This window comes from Ornithorhynchus anatinus, chromosome 7, assembly GCF_004115215.2.
Source record: "Ornithorhynchus anatinus isolate Pmale09 chromosome 7, mOrnAna1.pri.v4, whole genome shotgun sequence".
Taxonomy (NCBI): Eukaryota; Metazoa; Chordata; class Mammalia; order Monotremata; family Ornithorhynchidae; genus Ornithorhynchus; species Ornithorhynchus anatinus.
In genome coordinates this window covers 46,300,166-46,326,660 of record NC_041734.1, presented here as the reverse complement: position 1 = coordinate 46,326,660, position 26,495 = coordinate 46,300,166, and the positions used below count along the sequence as shown (strand labels likewise).

General features: G+C 41.5%; 1 protein-coding gene across 1 annotated transcript; it reads left to right on the top strand.

Moving 5' to 3' along the window:
• The first annotated feature begins 618 nt into the window (after positions 1–618).
• Positions 619–25,432, top strand: CLDN1 (claudin 1). Its single transcript, XM_029069710.2, has 4 exons — positions 619–992; positions 19,432–19,596; positions 22,844–22,928; positions 25,127–25,432. The coding sequence occupies exons 1-4, from the start codon at positions 770–772 to the stop codon at positions 25,287–25,289; spliced, it is 636 nt and encodes a 211-aa protein (XP_028925543.1). The 5' UTR covers positions 619–769; the 3' UTR covers positions 25,290–25,432.
• The last annotated feature ends 1,063 nt before the right edge of the window (positions 25,433–26,495 follow it).

Below are 26,495 nucleotides of genomic sequence, written 5' to 3'. Positions count from 1 at the left end.
AATTGTCCATTCCAAGCGCTTAGTCCAGTGCTCTGCACACAGTCGGCGCTCAATAAATACGAATGAATGAATGAATGAATGAATGAATGAATGAATGAATGAATGAATGAATGAATGAATGAGATACTGAGCCCGTCACTGGGCAAGGCTGGTCTCTCTCTGTTGCTGAATTGTCCATACCAAGCGCTTAGTCCAGTGCTGTGCACATAGTGCTCAGTAAATACTACTGAATGAATGAGATACTGAGCCCCTCACTGGGCAAGGCTGGTCTCTGTTGCTGAACTGTCCATTCCAAGCGCTTAGTCCAGTGCTCTGCACACAGCCGGCGCTCCATAAATACTACTGAATGAATGAATGACGCCTACCATCCTTATTATCATGATCTGCAGCCAGTCAGCTCGCCACAAATACGATGAAGAAGAAGAGCGATTCTCCAGGGGCGCGTGTCTCCCGCGTCCAGCTGGGGAGGGACTCCCTCCTCCTCCTCCTCCTCCTTCTTCTCTCGCTCCTCCTCCGGGCCCTGAGTTCCAATGGAGCGGGCAGGGGGCAGGGCTGGGGAGGGGCGGGCCTGCGTGCAGTTGTGTCTTTAGCGGTGCGTTGTGGCGGAGCAGGTGTGGCCCGTCCCCCGGGCCCGCCCACAGCCCCGCAGACGGATCCAGGGACCGACCCGGGGACGGACCGACAGCCGGGAGGGTCTCTCGGCCTCTGGATTTGGGGGGGGCTTCGGGCTCGGCCCCCTTCTCCTGCAAACCTCGGACAGACAGGGAGCATGGCCAACGCGGGGCTGCAGCTGCTGGGCTTCATCCTGGCCTTCGTCGGCTGGATCGGCACCATCGTCAGCACCGCCCTGCCCCAGTGGAAAATCTACTCTTACGCCGGGGACAACATCGTGACCGCCCAGGCCATCTACGAGGGGCTGTGGATGTCCTGCGTCTCGCAGAGCACCGGCCAGATCCAGTGCAAGGTGTTCGACTCCTTGCTGAACCTCAGCAGTGAGTGCCCTCCCCACACCCGGGGGGGTCCCAAATAGTAATGTGTGACTTTGGGCAAGTCACTTAACTTCTCTGTGCCTCAGTCACCTCATCTGGAAAGTGGGGATTAAAACCGTGAGCCCCACGTGGGGCAACTTGATCTCCTGGTATCCCCCAGCGCTTAGAACAGTGCTTTGCACAGAGTAAGCGCTTAACAAATATCACCATTTATTTTTTTATTTAATAATAATAGTGTTGGTGTGTGTTAAGCTGATTCCCCTGTGTGTACCCCAGCGCTTAGAACAGTGCTCTGCACATAGTAAGCGCTTAACAAATACCAGCATTATTATTATTAAGCGCTTACTATGTGCCAAGCGCTTTTCTCAGGGCGGGGGGATACAAGGTGAGCAGGTTCTCCCACGTGGGGCAACTTGATCTCCTGGTATCCCCCAGCGTTTAGAACAGTGCTTTGCACAGAGTAAGCGCTTAACAAATATCACCATTTTTTTTAATTTAATAATAATAGTGTTGGTGTGTGTTAAGCTGATTCCCCTGTGTGTACCCCAGCGCTTAGAACAGTGCTCTGCACATAGTAAGCGCTTAACAAATACCAGCATTATTATTATTAAGCGCTTACTATGTGCCAAGCGCTTTTCTCAGGGCGGGGGGATACAAGGTGAGCAGGTTCTCCCACGTGGGGCAACTTGATCTCCTGGTATCCCCCAGCGTTTAGAACAGTGCTTTGCACAGAGTAAGCGCTTAACAAATATCACCATTTTTTTTAATTTAATAATAATAGTGTTGGTGTGTGTTAAGCTGATTCCCCTGTGTGTACCCCAGCGCTTAGAACAGTGCTCTGCACATAGTAAGCGCTTAACAAATACCAACATTATTATTATTAAGCGCTTACTATGTGCCAAGCGCTTTTCTCAGGGCGGGGGGATACAAGGTGAGCAGGTTCTCCCACGTGGGGCTCACGGTTTTCGTCCCCGTTTTCCAGATGAGGTAACTGAGGCGCAGAGAAGTGGAGTGACTTGTCCAAAGTCACATAGCTGGCAAGGGGCAGAGGCGGGATTAGGACCCATGACCTCTGACTCCTAAATCCGGGCTCTTTCCACTGAGCCACGCTGCTTCTCTATGCCCCCCCGCCCTCTGTCTCACCAGGTTTCCAGCTCTGCCCCTGCACGCTTTTGCCTCACTATCTCTGTTGGTTGCTCTCTTCCCATTCAATCGTATTTACTGCGCGCTTACTATGTGCAGAGCACTGGACTAATTGCTTGGAATGTAAAATTAAGCAACAGAGACAATCCCTGCCCAACAACGGACTTACAGTCTACGCGGGGGAGAGAGCAAAACAACACAAGTGGCTTTGCGTGGCGCTCTCTCTAGCTCGGTTTCTGCAGGGCCCTCTCTCTATTAATAATAATAATGATGATGGTATTTGCCAAGCTCTTACTCTGTGCCAAGCTCTAAGCGCTGGGGTAGATACAAGGTCATCAGGTTGTCCCACGTGGGGCTCAAAGTCTTCATCCCCATTTTACAGATGAGGTCACTGAGGCGCAGAGAAGTGAAATGACTTGCCCCAAATCACACAGCTGATTAAGTGGCGGGGTCGGGATTAGAAACCACGAGCTCTGACTCCCAAGCCCCGGTTCTTTCCACTAAGCCTCACTGCTTCCCAATTCTGTATTCTGTGTCTCTCCACTTCAGTGTCCCCTGTCTCTGTGTGACGCTCCCTCTAGCTCTGTCTTTGTCTATCACTAGTCCTGTCTCTGTATGGCCCACTGTCTCCATCTCTACTTCTATCTCTGTATGACCCTCTCTCTATCTCTCTATCTCTAGCGCTGTCTCTGCATGGCCCTCTCTCTATGTCAAATTCAGTCTCTCCTGTCACTGTATGGCCCTCTCTGTATGACCCTGTATCTCTAGCTCTGTCTCTGTATGCCTCTCTCTCTAACTTTGTCTCTGTATGTCTCTCGATCTCTAGCTCTTTGTGCATCTATATATCTCTAGCCCTGTCTCTGTATGGCCTTCTCTCTATCCCTAATTCTGCCTCTCTGTTTCAGTGTCTCCTGTCTCTGTATCTCCCTGTATCTCTAGCTCTGTCTCTGTATGCCTCTCTATCTCTGTATGTCCCTGTATCTGTAGCTCTGTCTCTGCATGTTTCTCTCTATATCTCTAGCCCTGTCTCTGTATGGACTTCTCTTTCTCTCCCTTTCTCGCTCTCCTAGGTCTTTCTAGGTCTTCTGTAGCCCTAATCCCATTTTATCAATCAGTCGTATGTACTGAGCGTTTACTGTTCGTTGAGCACCACACTGGGCGCTTGGTAGAGTAAAATATAACAGAGTTGGTAGGCAAGGACCCTACCCATAAGGAGTTTAAAGTCTAGAGAGCTCTATCAATGGTATTGATTGAGCGCTTACTGCGTGCAGAGCACTTTACTAAGCGTTTGGGGTGAATGCAATACAGAAGAGTGGGTCCACGCGTTCCCTGCCTACAACGAGCTGCTTCTTATGCCATTTTAAAGGGGATTAAAAAGGACAAAAGTGTAGATTGGGTGTAAAGTAGGAGCCAGAGACAACGGGGAGAGGGGAACGTTGGATTCCGACCTTGGGACTCTATCCAGAAGCAGACTGTGAGCTCGCTGAGGGCAGGGATTGTCTCTTTATTGCCGCATTGTACTTTCCCAAGCGCTCAGTACAGTGCTCTGCACTCAGTAAGCGCTTAATAAATACGATTGAACAAGTGACCCGTTGAAGGGTCGGCATCACTGCCAAGAAGATAAATCTGCCCGTGGATGAGCTGATCTCATCCCTGTGCTCTCCCTTCCCACACTCCTGGCTTTGAGGATTAGTTTTTCTCTTCGTGAGTAACACTCATATCTGATTTCATCTCTCTTTTCTGTGGACATTCTTGGTGGGAATCTAGGTGAGGAGGTTAGGATCCCACCCCTCATATCTTCCTCCAGACCTAGCAAGACTCAGCACGTCGAGGAGCCCCGCAGGGATGTTATACACGAGAGATTAGTTATTCCGAACAGGGGGTCTCTGCACCTCGAGTTTGATTCTGGTTATTGCAAGCAGAAGCAGAGGGTTGAGAATATTACAAGTCCACACCTTGCTAAGGGGGTGTAGAAGTTGGGCCACAAAGAACTCTTAGCTCACCAGGCTTTTTCGAGTTGACAGAGAGGCGGCAAGCGAAACTTGGTGTAGGCTCAAGGCACAGGGGAAAAAATGCAGCCAGGCAGGCATTTAAAATAATGAATGCTGAAGTGAGCGTGGGGAGGATCTTTGATGATAACGTGCAAGGAGAGTACTTTGGAATTTTTTTGCAAGTTCCACTCCTTAATAAACTTTTTTGAGAGGAGTTTTTATATCAACTAGAAAAGAAAGGTTCTTAGATGTCAATTTTACAAGATCTCCCTGAATGGGTGATGTCTCTCCCCAAACTCCTATCTTCAGGAACAAGTTGATTCATCTTTTGGAAAGGACTCTTGAGAACTGAAATTTCAGTTTGGGGCACGATTGTATGTTGTGCCCAGAATAATAATAATTATGGTACTTGTTAGCCGCTTACTCTGTGCCAAGCACTGTTCAAAGCATTGGGGTAGATACCAGTTAGGTTGAACACAATCCCCCTCCCAAATAGGGCTCACACTCAATCCCCATTTTACAGATGAGGTAACTGAGGTGAAGTGACTTGCCCGAGGTCACACAGAAGACTTATGGCAGAGTCAGGATTAGAACACATGACCTATTGACTCCCAGGCCGGTGCTTTTAGTCACTAAGAGCTTTTGGGTGAAAGTCTTCTCCCAGGTAGATAAGAAAGGTTAGAGGTTTTTAACCACATACTGGGTCAGAGCGTCTCATCATCGACAATACATTGAGTACCTGCTACGTGCTGAACCCTGCTTACTTGATGAGGAGGTTATAATGGAAGTAAAGACAGTGTCTGCCCTCAAGGAATTTACAGTAGTTTCTCAGCAGTTGCACTGTTTGGGAAAGCAAAGCAGCATTGTCTTGTTACTCAGAATCTCTCTTGATGAATATAAGATCTTCTCAAAGACCAAATACTCTTGCTTTTGTCTCTGGTTCTTGAGTTAAATGTCAGAAGTTCATATTTTACTTTTGGTTTTAAAAAAAAGAGAGAACCCATTTACGGCTATCTTCAAAAAGCTATTTCAATCTTGTCACTTCATTTTATAACCCATAGTAGTCTTTAGTTAGGCTGAGAGATTCCCATTTTAGAAACACTCAGTTGATTTCACTATTTTCTATTTCATAATTGTTCAAAGAATGAGGGAGGCTCATGCCGTTTGGACCGGCTTCTTTCATTGTTGTGAATGGGTGTTAGCAATTGGAGTTTCAGAGGTTCTCATGAGGCCGTTTTCCTTCTGTGCCAATTGCTAATAACCAGTCTGCCTTCAGTAACTGCACGTAGATTTTTCCAAGCCATTTTTAACCTTATGCTTCTTAGAGCTCCACTCAAACTGGGTGTTGACATTTCAATGAAAAGTGGAGGAAAAGGGATTGGAGATTTCCAAGGGTGCAGCAAGACTGAGGGTGTATTTAGCTACATAATTCACTAATTCCTGAATGTTAATTTTAGCCACCCTTAAACACCTGTTATAGGCCTTGAAATGTTAACAATTTTTATTCAAAATTCTTTTCTTTAAAAGTGACTTTCTTTGGCAAAATATGGAGTTGGGTTTTACCCATGATTTCAGTGAAACTTTGCTATGGATTTCAACAGGAGTCTAGTTCAATTTGACCATCAGTTTACTCTGTAAACAGACATTATGGCAGCTCTTTGGAAAATGCTGAGATCTGTTTTTTTTCCCCCCTTCCTGAAATCATTTGTGTGACTGGTCTTCTCTTCTAGAAGAGATGAGTTTTTGATGTGGGTTAACCCACAAGGAATCAGGGTGGGGCACATAATCCAGTCAGGATCAATAGGAACCCTGATCTGGCTGCTCTATCACTGATACTGCTGGTGACTCAGCCAGAGTATTGAACTCTCAGTCCCTCTTTCTTCATCCTGTGAAATGAAGATAACACCTACCTGCCACTGAGAATTGTGGTAATGATTCATCAGTCAGTGTTTGTATAATCCTCTGACAACCTCTGATGAAAAGAACAAAATTATATAAATAACCAATAGAGTTAACAATAAAATATAATACATATAATAAAATGTAAATGAAATATAATAAAATATATCCTCGAGATAGTACCTCCTATAAAAGAGAAGCAGCGTAGCTTAATGGAAAGAGCACGGGCTTGGTAATTAGAGGTCGCGGGTTCTAATGCCAGCTCTGCCACTTGTCAGCTGTGTGACTTCGGGCAAGTCTCTTAACTTCTCTGTGCCTCAGTTCCCTCATCTGTAAAATGGAGATTAAGACTGTGAGCCCCACGTGGGACATCCTGATAACCTTGTATCTATCCCAGTGCTTAGAACTCTGGCACATAGTAAACACTTAACAAATACCATCATCATCATTATTATTATAAGTATGTGAGAACAAATGAGTAATTTGGTGTATTCTTGGTTATTAAAAGTTCTTTATAAAATAATTCAAGGACCATATACTGTCCTAGTATATTCAACAGCAATGAATACTAATTTCAAGCAACTGAGCCAGTGCACAAAGTCATATTTTTGAACAGATCAGTTTTAGTAGCTATAGTATTGAATCACCATAGCTTTATTAAAATGATCAAAGTGTTTATTTGAACTATTTTTATGACTCTTTTGCAAAACTCCAAGTAATATTCCCTCTTCAGAATATAAAGTAGAAGAGAATGTGTAAGGAACAGTTACTAAAAATGAGCCTTTTTTAATAACCAAGGAAAAATATATATGTATATAAATAAGCTGTGTAGCAGAATATAAAACTTTAGCTGTATCTTAGGGTAAAATTTTAAGCAGTAATTTCATAAAAGGATTTTGCTGAATTTAGAACAGAATCTAAGGTTAGGTGGTATAATGAATGTTTTGATACAGGTAATACTTAGAAGGGAAATGTGTAGTTTCAGTAACTTTTACAATTTCCATTCCAGTCTCAAATCACTGAATAATTGGTGCTGATTCAAAAAAAAAAATTTTAAAGATCAAAAAATAACCAAACCTATTTCTTATAGAGCCAGTATGAAGTAATACTTCCTCATTTTTAGTACTTAAAGATCAAGGGACTCATGTTTTGCTTTTTACTTTGAAAGGCAATTTCATACCTTTAATTGGTGAATTTGAATGTCTTTGTATTTTTCACTTTGTTGAGATTAACTCGTTCTCCAGGATTCTTGCAATTCTTATGCTCAAGGCAGAAATTGACCCCCAAATCCTTGGGAATTCTTAATGTGTGAAGCAGAGATATGATTATGTGGATTTTGGAAGAGGATCTAATTCTATAGATTGGGAGGATCCCAAGTCATTCATTCATTCATTCAGTTGTATTTATTGAGCACTTACTGTGTGCAGAGCACTGTACTAAGAGCTTGGAAAGTACAATTCGGCAACAGAGAAAATCCCTACCCAACAGTGGGCTCACAGTCTAGAAGGGGGAGACAGACAACAAAACAAGCAGACAGGCATCAATAGCATCAAAATAGATAAATAGAATTACAGATACATACACATCATTAAAATAAATAGAATAATAAATATGTACAAATATACACCAGTTCTGAGGGGCAGGGAAGGAGGTAGAGCAGAGGGAGGAAGTAGAGGCAATGGGGAGGGGAGGAGAAGCAGAGGAAAAGGGGGGCTCAGTTTGGAAAGGCCTCCTGGAGCTGAGCTCTCAGTAGGGCTTTGAAGGGGGAAGACAGCTAGTTTGGCAGATGTGCAGAGGGAGGGCATTCCAGGTCAGATGTAGGTCGTGGGTCAGGGATTGATGGTGGGACAGGTGAGAACGAGGCCCAGTTAGGAGGCAGAGTAGCGGAGTGTGTGAGCTGGGCTGTAGAAGAGAAGGGAGGTGAGGTAGGGGAGGAGCCCCTTCCTGCTGTTTTGTATTGCCATATATGCAGAATGGTGATGTCTCTCTGTCCAAATTTCAAAAGACTTGTCCAAATACTTCCAGCCTCCCAGTGCTTTTAATTCCCAAAAAAATATTCTTAGGTGGGTGACAAGATGTCCAGGTTGGATGAGGAGCCCCATATTTTGAAGTTTTGCCCAGTGTCAAGGGAAGTTCTCCAGACACACGCACACACACCATTCCAGCTTTACTAGGCAGAACATCCATGACTTAATATGGCCCCATCAATTAATTAGAACTGTAGCCTTTGTAGCCACTCTTTCTCCCACTCCCCCCAACAATTGAGAAGCAGCGTGGCTCAGTAGAAAGAGACCGGGCTTGGGAGTCTGAGGTCATGGGTTCTAATCCCAGCTCCACCACTTGTCAGCTGTGGACTTTGGCCAAGTCACTTAACTTGTCTGAACCTCAGTTCCCTCATCTGTAAAATGGAGATTAAGACTGTGAGCCCCACTGGGACAACCTGATCACCCTGTACCCCCCCCCCCCCCCGCCCCCGAGCTTAGAACAGTACTTTGCACATAGTAAGCGCTTAAACAAATAACATCATTATTTAATTAACTACTGACAAGTGCAATGGAGAGCCGTCTGGTCATTAGAAACTAGACTGTAAGCCCTTCTCTAGACTGCAAGCTCACTTTCTTTGGGCAGGGAACATGTCTATCAACTAAGTTACTCTGTACTCTCCCAAGCATTTAAAACAGTGCTCTGCACACATTAAGCACTCAATAAATATGATTGATTATAGTGGAAGTGACTGGATTTGCCCAGGGAGCTGGGGAAAGTTGTAGGGGTCCTAATGGTGTTAAAGGTTCGGTGTGGTTTTTAAGTCTCTCTTTTCCACCACCCCCAACCCAAAACCCTCTCCAGCACATGGGGAAAAAAAGCAACGGTTTTATCACATGTCAAATTATCACATTGCTCCTTAGTTTTTAGTTTGCAAATTCTGAGGCGGAAGGAGCTAAATTATTTATATTGTAGTACTGTGGTCAGTTGACATTCTCAAGAAATAGTAGCTAATGGTAAGACTTTTAATATCCCATATGTGAGTCAAGACTCAGATAAGAAGGGGTTTTTTGTGACTGTTGTATCTGTATTGAGAGGTTTGATGGCCAACTTCCTTCCATAGTTACAGGTGGTGAGGATGCCAGTTTTGCTATCCATAACAAAACTGTTAAGCCCTCACCTGGGGAAAGCCAGAGAAAGACCTGTGGAATTAAGAGTGACTCCCTGTCATTAAGGAACATGCCCATCAACTCTATTGAATTGTACTCTTCCAAGCATTTAGTACAGTGCTCTGCACTTTTCCAGTCTAGAAGGTCTAGACCATTTAATATAATAATAATAATTGTGGTTTTTGTTAAGTGCTTACTGTGTGCCAGGCACTCTACTAAGCCCTGGAGTAGATACCAGCAAATTGGGTTGGACACAGTTCCGGTTCCACATGAGGCTCACAGTTTCAATCCCTATTTTATAGATGAGGTAACTGAGGCCCAGAGAAGTGAAATGACTTGCCCAAGGTACACAGCAGACAAGTGGTGAAGGTGGGATTAGAACCCACAAACTTCTGACACCCAGGTCCATGCTCTATCCACTAAGCCATGCTTTTACAGTCCTCTAGATTCTTAGCTCCTTGAGGGCAGGGAATATGCCTACCAACTCTGTTGTGTTGTACTCTCCCAATAATACAGTACTCTGCACACAGTAAGCACTCAGTAATTACTATTGATTGATTTCTTTGACACTTTGGGTAATGAGTTTGGTTGTGTTCAATCAACACTGCTGGTTGTGTTGATATTGAGTTTTTCTCCAATCAGCCTCCTTAAGCTTTTTTCAGGAAAACTTTCTTAAGAACACGCTACTATGCTCAAGAACAGCTCTACTCTGTTTCTCTGTTCCATAGGAAAATATTTTATGAAGTAGGTTTTATGGAGCATTTAAAAATATTATTTTAGGTTGATGTTGGGAGAACTGATTTGAGTTTTTAGTCCAAGTATAGTCATTTAAAAAAACACCCAAATCTGACAACTGCAGAATGGTTTGGAAAATAGTGGTATATGTTTCTTTACCTTTGATTAGGTTTTTCTTTCATTCAATTTATTCAATTGTATTTTTTGAGCGCTTATTGTGTGCAGAGCACTGTACTAAGCACAGGAAAAGTGCAATTCAGCAAGAGACAATCCCTGCCCACAACAGACTCACCGTCTAGAAGGGGGAAAATAGACATCAAAACATATAGACAGGCATCAGTGGCATCAATATAAATAAATAGAATTATTGATATATACACATCATTAATATAAATAAATAGAATTATAACTGTGTACATATATACACAAGTACTATGGGAGGGGAGGGGGAGTAGAGCAAAGGGAGCGAGTTGGGGTGATGGGAGGGAGAGCAGAGGAAAAGAGGGGCTTAATCTGGGAAAGCCTCCTGGAGGAGGTGAGTCTTCAGTAAGGCTCTGAAGGGGAGAAGTGTGATTGGCAGATTTGAGGAGTGAGGGCATTCCAGGCCAGAGGTAGGACATGGGCCAGGGGTCGACTGTGGGACAGGTGAGAATAAGGCACAATGAGAAGGTTAGCACTAGAGGAGCGGAGTGTATGGGTTGGGATGTAGAAGGAGAGAAGGGAGGTGATGTAAAAACGGGCAAGGTGACAGAGAGCTTTGAAGCCAATAGTGAGGAGTTTTTGCTTGATAAGAGTTTTTCACTCTGTACTTACCACAAGCAATGTTGATCTTGGAGTCATCACCGATAAATCAACCAATAGTTATTACTTTGGGCAGAGCACTGAACTAAGCTGTTGGGAGAGTACAAAAGAGTTATAGACATGATTCCTGTCTCAAGGATCTTACAGTCTAGCCAGGGAGTCAGATAGTAAAACCTATTATGAGAAGGGGAAACAAAATAGTTAAAAAGCTATGTACACAACGCAAGCTGAGGGACTATGGAGGTGGAAGGGAAGTACCCAAATGCTTAGCTGATATGGAAGTGTTGAAGTGTGGGAAAAGTGCTCTGCACACAGTAAATTCTCAATAACTATGTTTCATTTGTTGATTGATTGAAGAGGCTGGGGACATGAGAGATCAATCAGGAAAGGCCTTCTGTACGCATTTTCTAAGACCTGGGGAATCTGAAGCATATGCTTACCCCTAGAGGCAGTTCCTTCTAAGAAAACCAGAGACCTTTTGTGAGGGAGGACAAAAACCCGTCTCCTGTGCCAGAATTTTCCTGGAGTTGGTTCAAACTGTCATCTCTAATGCTGTTGGATTCAAACCATATAGCCTGCTCTATCCTCTCCCCCAAACCTCAGAGCCATGTTTATTTTATGAGATCGTGGATCCAATGTAGGCAAGTGGAGGAAGAAAACTTACTCTTGTCCTCTATGAGTTAAGTGCCTAATGTATTGTGTGCCAATTGTTTTCACTTTAGATATAAATATTGTGATATAAAAGCAATACAGGAAGAAGATTCTTATAAGTATTCCAAGAGGAAGGAAAATATTTCTAGTAAAATAACAAATACAGAGAACAATGGGAAATAGTATTAAAGAAACCTACACCCTACTCTTTATGGTTTAGGTTTACTGACTAGACTTGCATTGAACTCCAAGATGGTTGAAGCTGTTTGGTTCTTGCTTTGGATAAAACTCATATTTGTAACACAGTGTTTGTTGACCTTAACTTGGGGCTGCATCATATTCTTTCATTTTTCCATCCAGGATATAGATGACCACTTCATATAATCATCAAGTGAAACTTTTCCTTTTTCCCATCTAGCATGGAGATTGAAGTGCGCAAAATCAGATTACCCCTACCGGGCACTCAATTGCTTTAGAGAAAGCCTCTAAGTTGAAATAAGTTCATATTTTGTGTAAACAGCACTACATGAGAAGAAAGATTTTATAAATTACACATTTCTATCCACTGTGAAATTCTTTCATCTCAGTAGTCTATAAACCACATCAAAAATATTTGTGCAAATGATCCAGAAGCTTCATATGCAGTAACTGCTCACTGGAAGCATATACACACAAAGGCATTCAAATTATTATGCAGCACTTCTCAGATTTAGCACAGCACAATAGATGGGCAAGATTGCTAGATTAAGGATCGTATTTTTAACTACACTCATTATGGAACAGCATTGAGTTTGCCACTTACTTGACAATCATTAAATCCATCCTCACAGTAACCCCATACATTTTGGACCAGTAAATACAGACTGCTTAAATTTTACCATAGCTAAGGAAATAAATTTGTGTCTAATTCTTAGGTAAAGGGGGTTAAATTATCTAATGAGTTGAAAAGGAGCATTAAGCTCCACACCAAGTTGAAGATCGATAAGGCTGTTGTTTGTACCTTTCTTTATGGATGCTAAAACTGGATGTACTATAGAAGATGCATCCAACCTCTTCAACAGTTTCATCAGCACCACCTATGAATCATTCTCAATATCAAATGCAGGATTCAATAATAATAATTGTGATATTTGTGAGTGCTTATTGTGTGACTGGCACTATACTAAGCACTGGGGTGGATGCAAGCAAATTGGGTTGGACACGGTCCCTGTCCCACATGGGGCTCACAGTCTCAATCCACATTCTTCAGATGAGGTAACTGAGGCCCAGAGAAGTTAAGTGACTTGCGCAAGGTCACACAGGAGACAAGTGGCAGAGCCGATATTAGAACCCATGACCTTCTGACTCCCAGGCCCGTGCTCTATCCGCTACACAACACTGAGGTTCTGAAATGCCACCCGAAACCCAACCTGCCATTTTGTATTGCAGCAATGCTGATAGTAACACAGAACCCCCCGGGCAGGACATGAGGAGAATGGATTCCAGCAGCGTGGCCAAACAGCTGCTGTCTGGTAAACTAAATGTCAAGCCTAGACCTGAAGTGTATCCTGACTCCAGCTGCCATATCTCTCACTGCCATCATATGAGGAACAGCATGGCGTAGTGGATAAAGCAAGGGCCTGGAAGTCAGAAGGTCATACTCAAGCCTGACAGCATCGCTGGTTTAAATGACCTGGGCCTATCACACAGCCGACTTTACCCCTGTGATAGGCAGAGGGGCAGACAAGGTCCCTTCAATTCTGATTCCAGCAACTGTAGTGTTGAGAAAAAGCCTTAGAATTCTGGTAGAACAGATCTGGTGTGCTGTATTTTGGTCTGAAGCACATTGGGATTCAAGTACTACACAGGTGACTATGGTCTTCAGTCTTTGGTTGAGTAGGATTCTGGCTAGAATCCTGACAGCATTGGGATGCCCCAGTCAGCCCTCCTTCCTGTCTTCTTGAAGGAGGCAGACTCCCATTTACTTTTCCACATCAACCAAATTTAGAAATTGGGTGCTTTAACTTTTGCAAGGTGATCTAGATAATTCTCTGAGTTAAAATACTTCAACTTCTGAGTTGTTCAGAGAGCCAAAGTAAGATTCAGTTTGATTGAGAAGCAGCGTGGCTCAGTGGAGAAAGAGCCCGGGCTTGGGAGTTGGAGGTCATGGGTTTGAATCCCAGCTTTGCCACTTGTCAACTGTGTGGCTGTGGGCAAGTCACTTAACTTCTCTGTGCCTCAGTTACCTCATCTGTAAAATGGGGATTAACTGTGAGCCTCATGTGGGGCAACCTGATTACCTTGTATACCCCAGCGCTTAGAACAGTGCTCTGCACATAGTAAGCGCTTAACAAATACCAACCTTATTATTGGTCAACATAATTTACCCCTTGCCTACTAGTTGCCATACATACATAAATGGCCTAGAAAATTTAACCTCATTTCAAGGTGTGTGTGTGGAAGTCTTATTTTTGTTTTGTTCTGTTTTGCTCTGCTGTCTGTCTTCCCTGATTAGACTGTGAGCCCGTCACTGGGCAGCGATTGTCTCTATCCATACCCAAATTGTACATTTGAATCACTTAGTACAGTGCTCTGCACATAGTAAGCACTCAAAAAATACTATTGAATGAATTAATGAATGAATGAAGTAGCAGAGACCAATTTATTGCCAGAAGTAGGTAGAAGTGAGAGAAAATGGATATACAAACTGTTAGTCTCACTAGACAGCCCACCTTACAATTTAAAATCTGGACAAGCTAGTGAACATATAGTCCTTGAGGTAAGACTAGTAATTATTGGCATATTCAATACAAATGTGTTCGCTCTGAAATTGGTTCTGTGACCGATAATGAAAAGTGTTCTTTGAACTGGAGTGTTTGGATCTAATGGAATCATCTATTGCTTCCTCTTGAAGTCCAGGCAGTTTAATATTAATCATTGAATGAGCAGGATATTCCATTATGTTTAGGCCTGAGATTGAGAGAGGTGAAGAAACTGGAAAGAGTTCAGAGAAAAGCAGTAAAAATAATTAGAGGGATGAAAAATGGTTTATGTGGGAAGGTTGAAGAAACTGGAGTAGACAAGCAATGTAACAGAAGCTTCAAGTTTTTGAAGCGTGATGACCAACTGTTGTCCATCTCCTTTAGGGACAAGGCAAGATAAAACTGACTTAAATTGTGGTAGGTGGGGTTAGGTTTAAATATTAGAATAGCATAAATTGCTACTGGGATTTGATGATCAAAGTGGGAAATGCACCCTTAGTTGAGTGACACAAAATTCTTTCACTAATAAAGAATGGTCCCATTCCCAGGTGCAAATGCAATGACCTTCAGCATTTAAGCATTTGTTTCTTGGATTATCCTGAGGTGAGGAGAAAGAGCAAGAAGTACAGCCTCTAGAACTTGTATATTTAAAATAGCCTATTTTAAGACAGGATAACATATTTACAAGACTCAGGATTTCTTGTGCAGTGAAACCTGCTTAGAAACCACTCATATCCACATTTGGTCTTTGGTCTCCTAAACAGGAACTTCGTGTGTTTTTAAAGGAACTCAGTATAATTATTATAGGAAAAATGTTGCAGGAAATTCTAATGTAATGCCAAACCCATTGTTAGAGTTCTTCTTGCATCCTTTTCCCAGCAGAAAAATGATGGGCAAAGGTACTCAGATGTTTTAATAAAGCAACAGTATTAAGAGAATGACTGTGCTACAAAAGAGTGTGACAGAGCTTCTTAAAGATTTCTTGCTCTTAAGGATGTATCCTTCAACCCAAGTATTTATTAGAACAGCATTTAAATGGGAAAAGGTCTATTATTCACTGACTTTTTTTAAAGGTTCATCTTCATAGCATTACCTCTGTTTTGCTATACTCTGTTATTTCTGCAAGCCTAAATTCAGTGTATTGGTTCATTTTATGTGGTTTGGGTGTTTTTTTTAAAAATTGAGTCCAAATTCCCATATGCATGTATTTTAAAGATTATTTACATATACAATTTCTTCCTTGTGTGAATGCCGTAAACACTCAGACTTAAAAACAGGTTCCCCAAAGTACATTCTAGTATGACTTAATTTTTCCTGAACTATGGAGTTTTTTTGGTGGGGAGGGGAATGAAAAGATATCATGAGATCTTCTTACTATAAAGAGAAATGGTATTATAGTTAAATGGGAATTACATCTACAATGAATCAAAAATAATGTCCATACTTCTCTAAACAATCACCTTCAATGGGATTGATTTACAAATGACGAAGTGTCTGTGACTCACTTGAACATTTTAGGTTAGGAAATGAGGATGTATCTTCTTCAGAATTTTAAATTCAAGTTTCCCAAGAAGACCAGTTTCTTTCTTTTCAATTGGCTGTCAACCCTTCCACCACCACTGGGCAGCCCACGACTAACCATCTTGAAGTTGCATTCCAGCCATAGGGAAGGCCAGCCCTTTACTGAACTGTGGGGAAGTTGGTACTTTCCTGTACCTGCTACAGGCTAGTTACATAGATAAGATCTGCTTCCAAGAAATCAGTTTTTTTTTTTCAAAGATGTGAAGGGGCTGTCAACATTTACAGCCATGTAAATGCTGACAACATGCTGTCAACATCAACATTGAGAAGCAGCGTGGCTCAGTGGAAAGAGTACGGGCTTTGGAGTCAGGGCTCATGAGTTCGAATCCCAGCTCTGCCACTTGTCAGCTGTGTGACTGTGGGCAAGTCACTTAACTTCTCTGTGCCTCAGTTCCCTCATCTGTAAAATGGGGATTAAGACTGTGAGCCCCACGTGGGACAACCTGATTCCCCTATGTCTATGCCAGTGCTTAGAACAGTGCTCGGCACATAGTAAGCGCTTAACAAATACCAACATTATTATTATTAACATTTGGCATTAAGCTCATGAGAGCCAGAAGGACCTGGGTTCTAATCCTGACTCTACCACTTGCCTGCTACGTGACCTTAGGCAAGGCACAATTTCTCTGTGCCTCAGTTACCTCATCTGTAAAATGGGGGTTAAAAATGTGCAGCCCATGTAGAACATCAACTGTGTCCAACCTTCTTATCTTGTATCTACCCCAGTGTTTAGTACAGTGCTTGGAACTAGGTAAGCACTTAACAAATACCATAAAAGTATCTTATTTTTTCATCAAGAGTACTTACATTAATGAGGTAAACAATTTGTAGCTTAAATGCTGTTTCTTGCAGAATCAGTAGACAAAACTGTGGTTTTAAAAAGGGGAAATCTTCCCCCATGTCCCTTTTTATGGGAAATGAACTCTACTGGGAAAAAGTGTCTAACCTTAATACCCCCAAATTGGTAATTATGTAGAAGGTGGCAGGTGTAGTTAATGCAGTAGTATCAGGGTCAACCTGTAGTTGATAGGCATTTCCGTCATCATGTCTCAAAGCCAACGCATCCGACCTTTAATGAGACAAGACCACAGGAGTTTTGCCTCATTGAGGTCTATAGTAGAGAAACCAGAAAGTCAATAGAGTTTTAATAATTAAGCAACTCAGATTAAAATCTGCAAAGCAAATAATTACATCATGGACTCCTTGCAGAGCCTCCTGACATAACAAAGAGAAGGCCTGCATAAACTTGCATGTGATATGCAGATCAAGTTGAAAAACATGTAGGACTACTTAGAGCACTGCACTGCCTTCTTGATTCCTCACTAAGCTAACTCTCTACGGCTCCCTGCTTTCAACGATTCATTCATTCAATTTTAGTTATTGAGTGCTTACTGTGTGCAGAGCACTGTACTAAGAGCTTGGAAAGTACAATTAGGCAACAGAAGCAATCCCTACCCACACAGTCTAGATTGACTCACGGTCTAGAAGTGGGGAGACAGATAACAAAACAAAGCAAAACAAGTAGACAGGCATCAATAGCATCAATAAGAACTATATACATCATTAATAAACTAAATAGAATAATAAATATGTACATATATAGACAAATGCAGTAGGGAGGGGAAAGGGGTAGAACAGAGGGAGGGAGTTGGAACGATGGGGAAGGGAGGAGGAGCAGAGAAAAAGGGGGGCTCAGTCTGGGAAGGTTCTGGAGGAGGTGAGCTACCATACTGCACTACTGAAGAATACAAATGGATTCATCTCTGTCATAGTCAAGGAAGGAATCCCTCAGAGATGGTTATGGCTTCTAAATGCATACTGTCCATCATCCAAGTTGAGACCATATATTTCTTTCAGAGCAAAATGTGAAGTCCAGATCTCAGCTACAATTTTTTTGGGAAATCTTTATAACAAAGCCATGACATATTGTAAAACACCTTGATCTGAAGGTGCACCTGCAAAAAATCCAAAATCAAAGAGGAGAATAAGTGCTTAAATAGATACCTGAACTATTATTCTCCATAAGGAATAAATAAATGGCACAAGACCTCAAAGATGCCACCATATTGCCACTTGCAAGAAAAAAAAAAAAGAGAAAACTGCCCGTGGCAGCTATTAGGTCATCTCACTGCTCTCTCAATAGGCAAGATTGTGGCAAAAGTCCTTTTTCTTCTGCTTATTGAAGGATAATAATGTTGGTATTTGTTAAGCACTTACTATGTGCAGAGCACTGTTCTAAGCGCTGGGGTAGGTACAGGGTAATCAGGTTGTCCCACGTGAGACTCACAGTTAATCCCCATTTTACAAATGAGGTAATTTAGGCACAGAGAGGTTAAGTGACTTGCCCACAGTCACACAGCTGACAAGTGGCAGATCCAGGATATCATTAAGCACACTCTTCTTGAATTACAGAGTTGCTGACCAAAATGCAGCACAGCAAATGTATGTAGGAAAAGTGCAGAAAGCGGCACCAAACTCTCTGTAATACTAGTAATGGTATTTGAGCATCTATTGAGGGCACTGTACAGCACTAAGAGATTGGGCACAGTGCGACAGAAGGACAAGACATATTTCCTGTCCATATTTTAAGAGCGGAGACACGTGTAAAAGTATTTCCAAGCAGTGGAGTCAAAATAAATAAAATGAATACTGTATTCAATCAAATATATATAAACACAAGTGCAGAGGATAGCATAAATGTTTAGGTGGTACTATGCTAATGCTCTGTATTTTTTGGCTTGGGTCAAACACCTGACGGTAGGTGTACAGCTGGACTGTGGACACATTTTTCTGCTTGAGTTCATCAAGGTCCTAGGGCTACTCCATATTGGTCTAGCTGATCATGTTGAAGAGGGCTTCTCTGATCGTTACCCATCACCAGTTGTGTCGAGCAGTACCACGTGGTAGGCTCATTCCTAGTCAAATTATTCTACTATCATACTTTTTTTTTCTTTTTATGGTGCTTGTTAACTGCTTACTGTGTGCCAGGCACTGTACTAAGCACTGGGTTGGCTACAAGCAAATCTGTGAGACTGGTTAATCCTGTTTTTATCTTTTATTAAAAAAGAGGAAACTGAGGTCTTGTGATGAACTTTCCCAGGTATGGAGTGACAAATCTGAAGTAATTTTCTTTGCTTATTTTCTTCAGTCTACTATTTAGTTACCAAGTTACACTGATTCTTTCCTGTCATTTTACCTCTTAAAATGAATAGGAGCAAAAATATGATTCTCCAAACTATGCAGTAAAGTAGATGTAACTGCAATACTTCTGGGAAGAATACAGGATTTTAGAGAAGTACTTTTACATGAGACAATTTTGTGAAACTCTTACCTGATGTTATTTTGCTGTGCAACTCACTAGGAAATTAGGCATTAGGAAGACTATTTCTTCAACTCATTAGATAATTTAACTCCCTTTACCTAAGAATTAGCCACAAATCTATTTCCTTAGCCATGGTAAAATTTAAAGTCTGTATTTACTGGTCCAAAATGTCTGGAGTTACTGTGAGGATGGATTTAACGATTGTCAAGTAAGTGGCAAACTCAATGCTGTTCCGTAATGTGTAGTTAAAAATATGATCCTTTAATCTAGCAAAAATAATAATTTCTAAATTTATTTCCCACTGAGCCAGTTTCAAAGATGGTTTAGTTTAACTAATTCCAGTGTGTGATTTATTGCTTTGATTTAAGTGTGTTGAGTGGTCTCTTGTTTTTCTCCTTTCTCAGTGCAGTTCTGTTTTTGTTCTAGGCACTTTGCAGGCCACCCGTGCCCTGATGGTGATTGGAATCCTCTTGGGACTGATTGCAATACTAGTTGCTTCGATTGGCATGAAATGCATGAAGTGTATGGAAGATGATGAAATGCAAAAGATGAGGATGGCTGTCTTTGGTGGAGTGATATTTCTTGTTGCAGGTAAGTCACAGTCTTGCACACAGTAAGTGCTCAAAAAATACCCTTGATTGAGAGTGTAAATTATTTATTTCAATGTGGGTTGATTTCTGGGATTTACTTAAGGATTGGTTTTATCTGAATAAATGACTTTTTCCCTTTTCTTTGGAGGTTGCAAATAAAGGTGTCTATCATTATTTCTTCTTGTACACTCATTTTCCACTAACTTGCAGCCTCAGACTTCACAGAAGTACCCAGCCTCTCTTTACTATGTTAGCAATCCTTTCTGAGGATGTGGCAGGAGGCGGGAATGATGAATTTAGAATTGGAATTGCTAGAAATAATGTCTCTCCTGAGCATTGTGGGAATCTCTCTTAGGGTGGGGCTCTGCCTAGCTGAAACCTTCAGCAGTATTGAAGAACAAACCCAACCTAATGGATCACTTTTTTTTTTAATAGAAGCACTCTGTCAGAGTGGCCTCTGAGGTCTTTATGGATACCACATGACTTTCCTGACTCAGAATTAACAGACTTGATGACATGCATGACACAAGATAGTGAAATGACATATGGAACCTTTTACAAAAATCTGAAGACCCTAGGAATGTGTCCCTAGAGGCACCAGTGACCCCTGTCCACCTTGCCCCAAGCCTTTCCCAGGTCTCTGAAAGCAGGGGGTACACTTCAAAGCTATGACACTCAGTGGCAAGAGCCAGGTAGAGGGAGACTGAGAGTTTAAAATAAAAATATAGTACATAAAAGCACCAGGTGCCTTATCAGTACCAAACAAACGACAGACCAGAAGAAAACCAAATTATCTGGTATAAAACTGGACTAGTGACCATCCTATATACTGTATTATCCTTTGAATTAGAATTTCTGATGGTATGACGGGTTTAATTCACCAGTCTGGAAATAGCAGGATTATATTAATCATTGTTGTAAAGCATCTAGGTTCTCTGCCATTTATTTACAGTAAGGTTGGTGCCTAGCAGCTAGAGATCTCTGGGTTAATTCTGTTTGGGTAGGATTCTGGAAACTGGGGTGGTTGGGAGGGATCAGGAAGACTAGAAAGGAGGTGATGATAATGGGGAAAACCCATCAACCTGTCCTCTCTGAACCATGGAAACCCCAGGAACCTGGGACCTTATCGACCTGCTGCTATAATCACTGGAAAACAGTACCGCAGGCAACATTCCCAAGTTGACAAAATTCCAGCCAGTTCCCAAAGGACAAAATTTGTGAGTGCTTATATAATGTTGTTCTTACGTTTTTATTTCTGTTTTGTTTCTGTCCTTGTCTCCTTGATCCCACCAATTTGCCACTGCGGTTTGATTGTAAATGATTTACTAGCATATGAAAGCCACCTGAGCAGTGATCCTTTACTGTTCAGAAGTACTAAAAAATGCAGCTGGAAACATTGCATGAGGGTCATGCTTTGAGTGTAAAAATCACCTCAGGAAGATGAACTAATCTCTGATCCTCTTACTGCGGGATCAAATCTATGCAGAATTTGCTCAACGCTTTATCTTCCTGGGCACAGAAATTGTATTTATAGTTTAGAGCAAAGGATTATACTGAGGATGATTTTTGTACTTAATAGATATGGAAAGAACAATCTCCCAGAACCAAATTTCCTACTAATAAATACCTTCAGATACAGTGGCTATCTAAACCTAAAAGGATGAAAAGTCTATGAGGAAAGAAGAATTATGCTGATCAAGTTTTTGGTGAATTCTAAATTGAGAGAGAGAATTTTTATTTTTACTATTATTATTGCATTTATTAATCTCTTATCAATCAATTAATGGTATTTGTTGAGCACTCACATCCAGAACAGTCTACTAAGTGCTTGGGAGGGTGCAGTGCAACAGAATTGAAAGAGACACATTCCTTGCCCACAGTGAGCTTACAGTGAAGAGGAGGAAATAGATATAAAAATAAACTATGTATATGTATTTAAATGCTGTGGGGCTGAAGAGGGAATGTCAACTGCTTAAAGGGTACAGATCCAAGTCCACAGGGAGAGGGTGTAGGGGGAAATGAGGGCTTAGTCGGGGAAGGCCTCTTTGAGGAGATACAATTTTAAAGAGGCTTTGAAGGAGGCAAAAATGCTGGTCTGTTGTATATGAAAGATGAGGGCATTCCAGGACAGAGGGAAGACATATATATGGGTCATCAGTGAGGTACAGATAGTAAGTTGGCTTTAGAGGACCAAAGCATGCAGGCTGGGTTGTAGTAGGAAATCAGTGAGGTAAAATAAGAGGGGACAAGACGAGTCAGTTCTTTAAAGCCGATGGTAAGGAGTTTCTGTTTGATGCAGTAGTCTAAGGGGAACTACTAGAGGTTCTTTAGGAGTAGGGAGATAGGGAGTGAATTTTTTTCTAGAAAAATGATCTGGGAAGCAGAGTGATGTAAGGACTGGAGTGGGGAGTGATAGGAGGCAGGGAAGTCAGCAAGGAGGCTGGTGCAGTAGTCAAGGCAGGATAGGTTAAGTGCTTGGATCAGTATAGTAGCAGTTAGGATTGAGAGGAAAGGGCAGATTTTAGCAATGTTGTGAAGGTAGAATCGCTAGGATTTGGTGACAGATTGAATATGTGAGTTGAATGAGAGAGGTGAGTCAGGGTTGTGTGCTTATCTACTAAGTACTGGGGTAGAGTTAAGGTTATGAGATTGGACACAGTCTTTGTCCCAAACGGGTCCCAATCTTTTATCTCCAATCTTCAGAAGAGGAAATTTAGGCCCAGAAAGGTTAACTTACTGGTCCAAGATCACACAGTAGGCTAGTGGCAGAACTGGAACTCCAACCCAGGTCTCCTGACTCCCCAGTCCCATGCTCTTTCCACAGGCCCTCTACCTGCTTCCTTTCAATTTCTCAAGAATAATGGGTATAATCTTTTGAGCTGAAAGACTGAGTTTTACTCTATAGCTTCATAGGTCTGGTTTGACTTGAGAACAGTTGTACAAGCCACTAATCTACTAGGCTATTGAAAGAGAAACATTGTGATCCATTGCTGGATATGCTAGGAAGAACTGCATTTTCTTCTGAACTTTCCCACTGATTCACTAAGAAACCTCCTTTCCCTGTAAGACCCCAACGTATTTATTTCATTTCTCTGGGTCTAAATTTCTCAATCGGTAAAAACAACAAAACTAGATTATTTGGCTAAGTGATTAAATGGATTTAGGAAAGCCATTTATTAAAACAAAGAACACTTTCTACTACATTCCATGAGGGTTAAAGACCACAATATTCCTTCTTCACTTTATAGGTCTTGCTGTTTTGGTGGCCACTGCTTGGTATGGAAATAGAGTTGCCAGAGAATTCTATGACCAGCTAACTCCCATCAATGCCAGGTAATGCTGCTTGTGCACAAACTGCAGGATCAAGGGCTTTTCAGCCATAGTGGTAGCACTGATAGAGTGCTTCCTTGGTGCAATGCACTGGCCTAGGTGCTTGGGACATACCAAATAACTGACATGTTGCCTCCCAACAACATCCACATTAATAGTATTAGCTATAATTACGATATTTGTAAAGAACTTACTATGTTCCAGGCACTGTTCTAAGCACTGTGGTAGATATGAGGTAATCAGGTTGGATAGAGTCCCGGTCCCACATGGGGCTCACAGTCTAACAGTCCAGCGTGGCACACTGGAAAGAGCCCGGGCTTTGGAGTCAGAGGTCATGGGTTCGAACCCTGGCTCTGCTTGTCAGCTGTGTGACTGTGGGCAAGTCACTTAACTTCTCGGTGCCTCAGTTACCTCATCTGTAAAATGGGGATGAAGACTGTGAGCCCCACGTGGGACAACCTGATTCCCGTGTCTACCCCAGTGCTTAAAACAGTGCTCGGCACATAGTAAGCGCTTAACAAATACCAACATCAAAATCATCATCATTAACCCCCATTTTCCAGATGAGGTAACTGAGGCATAGAGAAGTTAAGTGTCTTACCCAAAGTCACCCAGAAGACAAGTGGCAGAGCTAGAATTCAGATGCACATCCTCTGACTCCCAAGATCATGCTCTTGCCACTAGGCAATTCATTCATTCCATAGTATTTATTGAGCGCTTACTATGTGCAGAGCACTGTACTAAGCGCTTGGAATGTACAAATCGGTAACAGATAGAGACAGTCCCTGCCCTTTGACGGGCTTACAGTCTATGCTGCTTCAAAAACACTGATGATGAGGATATCCACTCAACAGGTATTTCAAATATCAGTTGATATTGCTCTCCCCTTATCTGCATTTAACCTCAAACTAACACTTTGCTAACTGGTTATTAATTAATGTTAAAGCAAATTATTACTGAAACAGTATCCCTGGATAAAGCAGAACAGATTATAATTGAAATCTTAAACCCCATGTATTGTGTCTTCCAATTATAATGCCTATAGTATTTTAGGGCATTAATAAGGGGTTAACAATTCTATTATGAAGCTTTCATCTTTGATGTATAGTGTTTGATGCTTACGACATCACTGAACCTAATTATTAGTAACTCTTTGTGGGTGCTTAAATGCTAAATGATAATTTCAAAAAAGAGCCTTATGGGGAATACCCTCCCTGGCAGTACATCTATGTCCTTCCATAAGAGTTTCATCTTTATAATTTGATGCCCAAGTTTTACTTTTAACTTCTTAGCATAACTTCTGATACAGGGAGAATTGTCTAGTGGTCTAGGAAAGTCTCCAGTGCTGTTTAATCATCTTAGTATATGTGCCCAGGACTAACTGATAATAAGGTCCTATATTATGGGGGTATTGTGAAGCTTAATTACTATTTGCTTTGATATAAATGTATGTAAAGCCTGAGAGAAATAACACTTTTCCTTGATTTCTGTTATCTACAGCCGTTGTTTTAAGAGGCAATATTGTAGATAAGCTGGACCCTGTTTATAAGGGACAAAAAGTTCCTTCTTAGTTTGTCCATGTGGCCCAGATTTCCCCATTGAATATCATGTGTACATAAATCATCATGTACACCAAAATGCATGTTTGCAACTTGGAAAAGTTTTTAAAAAGCACATTTTGAGTGCTTATCCTAGCATTGTCAGGACCAAATAATAACCATATTGGGACTATCTTCTCATCTTTTCTGGAGTGCTTGGCATCTGTTTAGAACTGACAAACTGACTTAGATTGAAAATGATGTGGCATTCACAACCAGTTTTTCAACATTACTATATGGATCTTCAACTTGGTTTAACTACAAGGTGGTATCTGACAGGGTGACAGAACCTAGAATATTAGCTCAAATTTCTAGCTCCTTCCAGTTTTTTGTAAACAATTTTAAGTTAACAGAGTTCTAGCTATAGGGAGCTCTGTTACTATGTTTTGTAACCAATAGTAATACTGCAATACTCTCAGAAAAAATCAATGCAGAAAGCTATGTTGTACATATTCTGTTAGCACCTACTCAAAGTGCATACACTGTATGAGAATATAAAAGTGCTTTTTCTAGAAGGTGAATGAAAAATGACCACTGTTAAAATACATTCTTTACTCCTATGTTTCAAATCAGTTTTTTTCACTGATTTAATTTCTTCCCCAGGTATGAATTTGGACAGGCTCTCTTCATCGGCTGGGCTGCAGCTGCACTCTGTCTTCTGGGAGGTGGTCTCCTCTCTTGCTCCTGCCCACGAAAATCATCCTCTTACCCTACTCCTCGTCCCTACCCCAAGCCTGCACCCTCTTCTGGAAAGGACTACGTGTAACCCAGAAGAAAGTGGAGAATGACACATTGGAAAGGGTATAAAGAGGACAGTGAAATGACATTATCGCAATTGGTTGGCACTCAAATCTTTTTGACTACTATAATCAAAAATTTTGTATTAAAAATGTATTTTTTGTAATCCTTTCCATTACTGAAAATGAATACTTTGTCTTTCTGTAACCCAAATAGGAAAGCTGCACTTGTATCTAGACTCCTAATAATTAGTGCAGTTTTGACTCTTCTAGATTACTGTTCATTAGGAAGTCAGTCAAAGGGAAAGCTTCATTTTCAAGTACTTTTTAGCCTATTTTATTAACTTAAAGATTTAAGTGGAAATAAGTCAAACTGTTCAGCCTTTCAGGGTATCTTTCAGGCAAAGAAGCAGAAGACATTTTGGAAAGGCTGTGGACATAGGAAGGTATCTTTGAGTCCACATTAATAGGTCCCTATGACTGACATATTTTAGCTTGTTTATTTCTCTTGTCTTGTTTTCTTACCCATGTCAATGTCAGCAAAACAGTGCTTGGGCAGGGAAGGACCAGTTAGATCATATCTATCGCAACCTCCTTTGTAGCTTGGGTTTCTTTGATATCCCTTGCCGACTACTTTCCAAACCTACTTTCAAAAGGTTCTAAATAGTGTGACTTTCCCCTCCTGTATTTCTGGGAAATGATTCCTTAAATAGCAGAATTTACAGGCCTAACTCTATTTTGCCATTCCTTAGTAGTATTTCCTTCAAGTCCACTCTGTAACTTGACCTCTATTCTTCCTGCTTATACCTTGTCTGACATTATTTTAGGTATAGGTCAGTCATGCTAAGCAAATGTTGTCTTTTCATCCTTAGCAGTCTTCTTGCTCTCTGCTTTTTCCCCCCCACTGGTTCTTTCTTCATCATAAAAGTAAAGTCTCATTTTTTGAGCCTAAATATCTTCTAAATGGTCCCTGAAAAGTTACTGAAACCAGGGATTTTATATGACTACACCAGTGTCCAGCACTGTCATATGCATTTTTCCCCACTCTCCACTCAAATTTAATTCTTTATTCAATCATATTTATTGAGCATTTACTGTGTTCAAAGCACTGTACCATGAGCTTCCGTAATGCCAGAGTAGAGAGAGAGGAGAGCTCTTGTTGGAGATGATAATGTCTTTAGTAACGTGTTATTTGATGACCATCTTTACATCTATTTGTTATGAACCATGGTGTT